Source organism: Carassius auratus, unplaced genomic scaffold (assembly GCF_003368295.1).
Source record: "Carassius auratus strain Wakin unplaced genomic scaffold, ASM336829v1 scaf_tig00216159, whole genome shotgun sequence".
Taxonomy (NCBI): domain Eukaryota; kingdom Metazoa; phylum Chordata; class Actinopteri; order Cypriniformes; family Cyprinidae; genus Carassius; species Carassius auratus.
Genome location: NW_020528433.1, coordinates 9,117 through 19,847, shown reverse-complemented (window position 1 = coordinate 19,847; position 10,731 = coordinate 9,117). Strand labels below are relative to the sequence as shown.

Sequence of the window (10,731 nt, the reverse complement as noted above, 5' to 3'; positions counted from 1 at the left end):
AAAGTCAATGTGGCCCAGATTTAGCCTAGCTCTGCTTTTTCTTTTACTTTTGGTTTATTCATGGCTGACATGCGGCCTTCCTATGGCTTGCTTGTGGCCCGAATTTTGCAAACAGGAGCAGACTGCCCAAGTGCACTGTATGTGGGCCAGATGAAATGCTGAGAACAGCTGGGCACAGAGACAAAACAAGGCTTAAATAAGCTTTTAGGGAGGAGATCAAGCATGCAAATGATAGCTTTTTATACGTGATACCTCTCTAGTAAACAGTTCAGAGTTAATTCGAGAAAACATTTTACACAACGTGCCATGAAAACAGGATTAAAACAGGTGCAGCTTGAATGAGTTGAATGTGAACACTGCCAATTTTGGAGCTAAAGAAATAAAGAAAATGTTGTGTGCTGTTGTGATGTATACATTTCTCTTGGAGGATAAATACAATCTTTATTCTTATCCTTAAACCTTCTTTATCACTGGCAAACAATATGATTTGATGGCTGTAAGGAAATATTACACTACTAAGTGCACTTTTGTTCTTAAACATGACTTTTATGGAATTTATGTTTTTATTTATTTTATTTTTTTATTTATATAGTACAGTAGATTATAAATAGGAAAGTTACAATTGTCAGCATTGATACATGCTTCAATGATCATGCAACAAAAATCAAGACTATATATATTTTACAGACACCTTGAGATACAAGCTAAATGCATTTCAATTTTTGTGTTAAAAATACAATGTTTTAAAGCTTTAAAGATGCAATATAGTTGTATACATGCTACACGTTATATGTTTATACATTTGCAACTAACATTAAAAATAAACATATCATTCCAGTCATTTAAAACTTGCAATTAAATGCAGTTGACTTAACCTGGAAAAAAAAGCAATTATCAAAGCAATAAAGAATGTGCATTTATAAATAAATCTTTAGTAAAGCATACAAGAGTTTACAAGTGGGTAAAGGACCATTAAACCTGCAGAAGATAAATCAATGTGTGCATGCACTTTTGCACAGCTTGTTCACAGATGTTAAATTTAGATGCGAATCGTGAATGTGAGCTTGAGTGCACTTGCAGCTCAATTCGGGCGATTTTGTTTGACTTTATGTGTTTGATAGTGTGGTGGGGTTTTTAGTCTTCCTCCACCAGATCAGAGAGCTGATCTTCTCTCTGCATTGAGATGAGCCATAGTAGTAGAGAAGAGGATCCAGAAAAACACTTGCACTCCCCAAACACAGAGCAATCACGTAATATTGCCCCTCAGAGCTGCCCCCGGTGGTTAAACTAACACAGTGATAAAACAAGATGATATTGGTTGGTGCAAAGCACATTACAAACACACTCAGCACAGCTATAGCCATAATCACAGCTCTCCTTTCCATTCCTGAAGATGATGATGCCAAGTGATCAGGCTTGTTAGTGAGCACATATATGATGGTTGAGTAACTCACTAAGGTGACGACTAGCGGCAAGAAGAAGTAGAAAGAGGAGAGGAAGGAGAACAGGTACATATACATCTCTTTTTGATACAACACATCGTGGCAAGTGACCCCCACATCCTTTATCTTGAATGTTTGTGTTATTGTGAGAAGCGGCACGGTACCAGCGAGCGACAGCAGCCAGACCAGCACACATATGTATGTGGCTTTCCGTGCGCTCCTCCAGGATAAAGAAGGAATGGGAAACGCCACGGCCAGTAGTCTGTCCAAACTCGTGCACATCATCAGCAGTATGGAGCAGTACATGTAGCAGTAGTACGCTGCAGTGATCAAGCGACACGCCGCCTCACCGAACACCCAATCTGAAGCATTCATCTGGTAGTGGATCTTCAGAGGCAGCAGCAGGGTGAAGAGCAGATCCACACACGCCAGGTGAGTCATGTAGATCACTGCTGGTTTCTTCTCTCGAATCTTACAGGTGAACGTGACGAAGGCCAAAGCGTTCAGGGGCAAACCGATGAAGAGGAAGATGATGTAGAACGAGGGCATGATGCGTGTGACCAGCAGGCCTTTGAGGAAGTTAACAGACTTCTCTGAGAGGCTGTATGAGTTCTGTTGAGTCTTGTTGCAATTGAGATCGGTGCAGTTACTTGGCTCTCTAAATGTATTAAATGCTTCACTGGTGGTAATAAGCTCAATCATATTACCTGTAAACAAACATGCAAAAAATAAATAAATGCATAACAACTTTGAAACTTCTCAACACCACCAGAAAAATACAGGTGAAAGAGGGCTTTCCACTCTTCGACGATGGCAGTATCTTCAGGAAATTCCACTTAACAGGTCAGTGAAGTCACATGCACCACATTTTCTACCTCGCTTCAAGTTTCACACTTCCTAAGCCCTGGGTTAAGGTTCTTACTTGCATATTCGCGGTGTCTGTGTCATTAGATGGACGAAACTCGCGACCTGTTTACATAACAGCTCTAGCATTTCGCATCCTCATATACTTATTGCAGAATGTACGATCAAGTTTTCTACAACTGATGTTTTGTACTTATAATACTGAAACACTCTCTTCTTCACAAGATGTCATTATTTGACCTTTTCCCCTCAGATGCTGACACTTCTGTCCATAGAATGCGTGCATTTCTGTGACTGTCCAATCTTATTATGCATGTGATCAGGTGTTGCCATTGGTTTATAATTTGTCATATTGTCACTAAAACTATAATAACTTTTCTGATCACATTTAACTTTAGTTTCACAGTTCTCAAGGTGTGTGGGGGGGTGGGGGGGCTTTCTATTTTTACCAATCTTTACCATTTTATACAATCAACATATGAGCACCTCCACTTGGAAGATTGGATTAGCAACTGTAGTTGTGATTTCATGTCAAAATATGTTACAAATAATTTTTTGAGGTATGGAAACTTTACCTGGAGGTATATCTGAGTAACTGGTTGTGGATTCTTGTAATGCAAAGTTTATTACAGGATATTGTTCCAAATACAACACCATATCCCCAGAAGAATTTTCTGCTGTCTCACTGGTCTCTGTCATAACAGTGAAATTGAGTTCAGAGGCATCTGTAACCAAATATACAAAACATTAGTTTTTTTATTGCATTGGCAGGCAAATAAAGGCGACTGTTGTAACACATTTGATCAGAGGAAATGAAGAATATGTTTATCTTAATATCTCTGTTTCTGATTCGGAAGGTGCTATTTCTTTAAGAGCTGCTGCTGCTGAACGTGAAGGAAATCTCACACATCATATTTTCTCTCTTTAACTTTTCTGTGACCACCCTAATAAAGGTTTTATTTTACCCACCCACACCTGGACGTCAAAACTAGGTGTAGGGGGTCAGATAGAAAGAAATCTAGCCTACGCATAATATGCAGTTTTAATTCTAAATATAACGACAGATTTCTAGCCTCTAGCCTTGACTGATTTTTTTATTTTTTTATAGTCAGCTCCTGAAATGAGTCACTCTGACATTAACTGTTTGGTTGAAGAATGAGATGCACTCATTCAAAGACATGAATTTATTGCTTGGACAGAGCAAGAACACCTAAAATGCATGAATAGATTCTGTCGAGTGATAAAATCTACCCTTTTCAACGTAAGGCTGTTGAACTGAATTTATGGAGCAAACTGTTTGCAAAAATAACCTAAAAAAAAAAACTGGAAACAGATGATTCTTCTGCACAATCTGACTTTGCTGCAGTCTGGAATTGAACTACTGGTTTCGTCTGGTCAGAGGAGAACTGGCCCCCAACTGAGCCTGGTTTCTCCCAAGGTTTTTTTCTCCATTCTGTCACCGATGGAGTTTTGGTTCCTTGCCGCTGTCGCCTCTGGCTTGCTTAGTTGGGGTCACTTCATTAATAGCAATATCGTTGACTTGATTGCAAATGAATGCACAGACACTATTTAAACTAAACAGAGATGAAATCACTAAATTCAATGATGAACTGCCTTTAACTGTCATTTTGCATTATTGACACACTGTTTTCCTAATTAATGATGTTCAGTTGCTTTGACACAATCCTTTTTCTTTAAAGTGCTATATAAATAAAGGTGACTTGACTTGACCTAAAATGCATGTGTAGATTCCGTTGAGTGATAAAATCTACCCTTTCAAAGGTAAGGCTGTTGAACTGAATTAATGGAGCAAACTATTTGCTAAAATAACCATAACATTAACAGTAACGCTGAAATACAAGCGTGCGGTTCGGTCCATCAAGTTGCATGTGTTCCTATAACAAACACTGTTTTCTTTCAGAAACATGGCTCCCAAACTCTGGAATAGCATTCCTGATAATGTTCGGGGTTCAGACACACTCTTTCTGTTTAAATCTAGATTAAAAACACATCTCTTTCCCCAATCAATTGAATAATGCATCTCTTAATTTGTGACTGCAGTTGTATCTGATCAAATGCACATTCTTATTCTTTAGCTTGGGTTAAACTAATTAATTTTACTTTGTTGGAACAGCAGCTATGCTAATGATGTCTCTATTTGTTTCTCTGTTTTGGTAACTAGGATTTACACAAGCTCCAGTCTGGATCCAGAACATCTGAGAAGAGATGATGCTGACCCTCAGAGGACCCCAGATGATGCTGACCCTGAATCAACAACAGAACTAACAAATATTGCTACAAGTGTGACTGCATCATATAATAATTGCTGTTAATAATGTTCATCGTCTGGCTGACTACGTCTTGTATTACATTTTCTTAAAAATCCTGTCATATGCAGATAAACTGACAGTCACCACTCATAAACTACTACTAAATATTGTAGAAACTTAGTTTTCTGTAAAGTTGCTTTGTAATGATTTGTATCGTAAAAAGCGCTATACAAATAAACTTGAATTGAAATTAATTGAATCGAATTGAACATCACTGGCTGGTAGAAAGACAAAACTAGATTAGGCTACATAATGGATTTCACCTAAAAATGTTTGACGCAGTGTTAACAGCAGAATCGATGCTAAGTCGTTCTCCGGGGCAAAGTTTCATAGCTCGAAGTAAAAGCGCAGTGTGAAAAGGTTTTTAAGATGATGGCGTTGAGCTAAACAATTCATGCTACAACAAACATTTCATTTACAGTAAAAATACTGATAGCATCCTTTCATGTTTTATTTCATACTTGGTTTATAATTTATGTCACATTGTTACTAAAACTATAATAACTTTACTTTTCTGATCACATTTAACTTTAGTTTCACAGAAAAAAATACACAGTCCTAATGGTGTGTGTGTGTGTGGGGGGGGGGGGGGGGTTCCCCCCACTCTATCATTTTATACACTCAACATATGAGCTCCTCAACTTGGAATATTGGATTATTAACTGTAGTTATGATTTCATGTTACATGATGTTAAAAATTACTTCTGGATGTCTGGAAACTTTACCTGGAGTTATTTTTGGGTAACTGGTTGTGGCTGCTTTTTCTGAAGAGTTTTTCCCTCCCGTACTGGAGTTTTCTGTTGTCTTATTAGGCTGTGTCGTAACAGTGAAATTGCGTATAGAGGGATCTGTAACCAAACATACATAAAATTGGGTTTTTATTGTAGAGCCAGGCAAATAAAGGTGACTGTTGTAACACATAACACATACTATACGTTGTCGGTGGGGGCGACATTGCAAGTATTGTACATTAATTTACGTATATTGTGTTTACAGAAGAAGAAGGTTTGAATACAATGGCTATGACAACCTTTCTGATCACATTTAATTTTAGTTTCACAGAAAAAAATACACAGTCCTCTATGGAAGCATATGGGTAGCATTATTCAATTTGGGATGTAATATGCAAAATGACAATGCAATATGTAAAATGGCAATGCATTTCTGTATTTACATTTACATTTTCCAATACATTTGTGCAACGTTTGGTGCAAAATGAAAATGAAAATTAAATTACATAATTTTCATTTGCCATTTACTACACCAGTTTTAAAATGTAAAATGAATATTAATTTTAACGCTTTATAAGTTGCAAAATGAAAATGAAAATGTATTACAGAAATGATTAGATATGTCTAACATGTTAAAGCAAAAACTGTGGCAAAATGATCATTTAAATGCTATTTTTCTTAATTGCATTAACACTCACAGTCAAGACACTTACGATTGCATTTTCATTCGGTGTCCCGCAATGAATGTAGCAAAATTCAATGTGCACATTGAAAATGCATTCCGAGCCGATCACGTGTCCCCGCCCTCGCGCCACGTCAATCATTGTGTGAACAAGGCGGGGCTTACAGACGGTCAGAGACTCAAGTCTCAAGAAGAGGATTCAATCAAGTGAGACAACATGGACAAGACAGTTGGTCCGTGTATGTTTTGATCATTTCGGTTTATTTCAATATTTCATTCGGACTTGTGGGCGGAGCTGAAACGCTGCTTTCATCTGATTGGCCGAATCGGATCGGTTTTCATTTGACAGCCTTCAGCTCGGTCTTGTCATTCTTTCAGGCAAAATAAGAGTCAGTGCGAGTGAAGCACTGAAATGTCTGAAACTACGCTCACTGTTAATTAGCATAATTTTGAATCAGATGTAGCTGGGCACATAATTCGTGCTGCTGAGACCTGCAAATTAGTTCTAGGTTGTAGTATTGTATGAATATTGTCCCACTGATAAATACAGTGCAAATAGTTCTGTCCCTTTGGATAACAGTGAAGTGGAAATTAAAATCAATAATAGACTGAACAGTTCCATGTCTGTAACATTTACCACTCTCATCTTTTAAGTCATAAGGCACTAGGTATGTGTGTGTGTGTGACATTAATAAATAATTGTAAAAATGAATATAGTTACATTTCTAAATAAAAATAGTAAAATTAGCTCTATGCTGCTCAGTGCTCCTGTAGCCTACCCCAGAGCGCCCTCTCGCGGCTGTAGACGGTAATGTTTTCTCTTGGTCTTGAATAAATGTGACATATAGTCCAGTGCGACTTATATATGTTTTTTTCCTCGTCATGACGTATTTTTGGACTGATGCAACTTATACCGAAAAATAGAGTTAACATTATTATCATTATTTATTATGAGAGTAATTGACACAGACTAGAACTTTAATGTTTCACCCAATTCAGCTCATATCTTTAGACTCGTCCGACTCGTGTTGCTTGTATAACTGGCCAGACTTACCTTCCCAAAAAATCCTATTTAATTTTATTTTATAAATTTAACTATATTTATTTCCACTTTACTGTTATCCAAAGGGACAGAACTATTTGCACTGTTTTTATCAGTGGGACAATATTCATACAATACTACAACCTAGAACTAATTTGCAGGTCTCAGCAGCACGAATTATGTGCCCAGCTACATCTGATTCAAATATTATGCTAATTAACAGTGAGTGTAGTTTCAGACATTTCAGCTGAAGGCTGTCAGATGAAAACCGATCCGATTCGACCAATCAGATGAAAGCAGCGTTTCAGCTCCGCCCACAAGTCCGAATGAAATATTGAAATAATCCGAAATGATCAAAACATACACGGACCAACTGTCTTGTCCATGTTGTCTCACTTGATTGAATCCTCTTCTTGAGACTTGAGTCTCTGACCGTCTGTAAGCCCCGCCTTGTTCACACAATGATTGACGTGGCGCGAGGGCGGGGACATGTGATCGGCTCGGAATGCATTTTCAATGTGCACATTGAGTTTTGCTACATTCATTGCGGGACACCGAATGAAAATGCAATCGTAAGTGTCTTGACTGTGAGTGTTAATGCAATTAAGAAAAATAGCATTTAAATGATCATTTTGCCACAGTTTTTGCTTTAACATGTTAGACATATCTAATCATTTCTGTAATACATTTTCATTTTAATTTTGCAACTTATAAAGCGTTAAAATTAATATTCATTTTACATATTAAAACTGGTGTAGTAAATGGCAAATGAAAATTATGTAATTTAATTTTCATTTTCATTTTGCACCAAACGTTGCACAAATGTATTGGAAAATGTAAATGTAAATACAGAAATGCATTGCCATTTTACATATTGCATTGTCATTTTGCATATTACATCCCAAATTGAATAATGCTACCCATATGCTTCCATAGTCCTCATGGTGTGTGTGTATGTGTGTGTGTGGGGGGGTTGTTTCCCCCCACTCTACCATTTTATACACTCAACATATGAGCTCCTCAACTTGGAATATTGGATTATGAACTGTAGTTATGATTTCATGTTACATGATGTTAAAATTGCTTCTGCAGGTCTGGAAACTTTACCTGGAGTTATTTTTGGGTAACTGGTTGTGGCTGAGTTTTTCCCTCCCGTACTGGAGTTTTCTGTTGTCTTATTAGGCTGTGTCGTAACAGTGAAATTGCGTATAGAGACATCTGTAACCAAACATACAAAACATTGGGTTTTTATTGTAGAGCCAGGCAAATAAAGGTGACTGTTGTAACACATTTGTTCAGAGGCCATGAAGAATATGTTTATATTAATAACTCAAAACACAGGGTTGTCTACTGTAAATTATACAGTTAGCAACCTGTCTATTGTAATTTAACAAATGCAGGTTTAATTGTTTTTATCTTCCTGTGTAAATTTATGACCTTAATTAGTCTGTTTAACACTTTAAAATGAACAAAAAGTCATACAATGTGAATTTAAGCAAGTCATATCACTTTTAATTACAGATGTACTTACCACATGTATGCACATATATAATAGAAAGCAAGAGAACTTTGACCTCCATGAGCACTGATCAAATCGAACTAAGACTTTAAATTTGTCAAACGTCAGATTCAGATGGACAAACACCTGTGCTGCTTCTCTTCTGTGTGGTTATGCCAGGGTGTGATACAGGACATTTTAAACTATTCAGTGAAAGGAGGTGCTTCAGAAAACCCTCAGTGGGTCAATTACATTATTGACCTAATGTCATTATTGTTTTTACTAGTAGATCTCAGAACAACAAATAAGTCACTTTGACAAGTCACAAATTAAATAATACAAAATGCATGCAGAAGAATAATAGAAACCAAGATTTTGACCCCCATGAGGACCAATCAGGGTCCATTTCCTAACTGTACAATCTCTGCACAAACAGTGCTCAGTCTCTTCTGTGAGGAGACGCTCAGATTTATATGGGCCATTCCTGGGATTCAGTAATATTTAGGTCCCCCAGAGTTTGGTGGTTCACCAAATTGAATTACATAGGTAAATATTGTAAAATGATGTTATCCCCCCTTGGACTGTCAATTAACTAATTTGAGTCTGGGTTTACATCTTTCATTTTACTTAATCTTTATTGGTTTGTATTACAGCAATGTTGCATCGGTATTCCTACAATAGCAACACAGTTTGTAACACAGATGTTGTCTTACTACATGGCAACATGTTGCCATCACACTAAATTATATTAGACTTTGATGAAGCACCAGAAACACATGATGTTAGAATGGCTTTATTATAATATGCAGATTTACCTCTAAATATAACTATGTATTTTTGTAGAGATTCTTTTTTTATTTTTTTTATTGTCAGCTCCTGAAATGGGTCGCTCTGACATCAACTGATTGGTTGAAAAATGAGATGAACATATTCAAAGACATGAATTTATTGCTTGGACAGAGCAAGAACACCCAATCTGACTTTGCTGCAGTCTGGAATTGTTTTGGGAACTAGGTTTTACACAAGCTCCAGTCTGGATCCAGAACATCTGAGAAGAGATGATGCTGACCCTCAGAGGACCCCAGATGATGCTAACCCTGAATCAACAACAGAACTAACAAATATTGCTACAAGTGTGACTGCATCATATAATAATTGCTGTTAATAATGTTCATCGTCTTGCTGACTACGTCTTGTATTAAATTTTCTTAAAAATCCTGTCATATGCAGATAAACTGACAGTCACCACTCATAAGCTACTACTAAATATTGTAGAAACTTAGTTTTCTGTAAAGTTGCTTTGTAATGATTTGTATCGTAAAAAGCGCTATACAAATAAACTTGAATTGAATCGAATTGAACATCACTGGCTGGTAGAAAGACAAAACTAGATTAGACTACATAATGGATTTCACCTAAAAATGTTTGACGCAGTGTTAACAGCAGAATCGATGCTAAGTCCTTCTCCGGGGCAAAGTTTCATAGCTCGAAGTAAAAGCGCAGTGTGAAAAGGTTTTTAAGATGATGGTGTTGAGCTAAACAATTCATGCTTCAACAAACATTTCATTTACAGTAAAAATATTGATAGCATCCTTTCATGTTTTATTTCATACTTGGTTTATAATTTATGTCACATTGTGACTAAAACTATAATAACTTTTCTGATCACATTTAACTTTAGTTTCACAGAAAAAAATACACAGTCCTAATGGTGTGTGTGTGTGTGTGGGGGGGGGGGTGTTTCCCCCCACTCTATCATTTTATACACTCAACATATGAGCTCCTCAACTTGGAATATTGGATTATGAACTGTAGTTATGATTTCATGTCACATAATGTTACAGATTGCTTCTGGAGGTCTGGAAACTTTACCTGGAGTTATTTTTGGGTAACTGGTTGTGGCTGCTTTTTCTGAAGAGTTTTTCCATCCCGTACTGGAGTTTTCTGTTGTCTTATTAGGCTGTGTCGTAACAGTGAAATTGCGTATAGAGGCATCTGTAACCAAACATACAAAACATTGGGTTTTTATTTCATTGCCAGGCAAATAAAGGTGACTGTTGTAACACATTTGCTCAGAGACCATGAAGAATATGTGAAGTGAAGATAATGGTTAAACACTCAGTCAAGGTACTAATTCTGGGT

At 36.9% G+C, this 10,731-nt stretch overlaps 1 protein-coding gene across 1 annotated transcript; it reads right to left on the bottom strand.

Annotated features, from left to right (window-relative positions):
* Positions 1-632: 632 nt before the first annotated feature.
* LOC113097226 (proteinase-activated receptor 1-like) lies at positions 633-5,478 on the bottom strand. Its single transcript, XM_026262433.1, has 3 exons — positions 5,362-5,478; positions 2,882-3,031; positions 633-2,149 (listed from the first exon to the last, which is right to left on the bottom strand). Exons 2-3 carry the CDS (start codon positions 3,003-3,005, stop codon positions 1,107-1,109), a joined length of 1,167 nt encoding a protein of 388 aa, XP_026118218.1. The 5' UTR covers positions 3,006-3,031; positions 5,362-5,478; the 3' UTR covers positions 633-1,106.
* Between the last annotated feature and the right edge of the window lie 5,253 nt (positions 5,479-10,731).

Coding starts and splice junctions, on each gene's coding strand:
- LOC113097226 (XM_026262433.1), bottom strand. CDS start 3,005: ATGACAGAGACCAGTGAGACAGCAGAAAATTCTTCTGGGGATATGGTG. Junction 2,150..2,881: donor TTACTCAGATATACCTCCAG/GTAAAGTTTCCA, acceptor GTTTGTTTACAG/GTAATATGATTGAGCTTATT.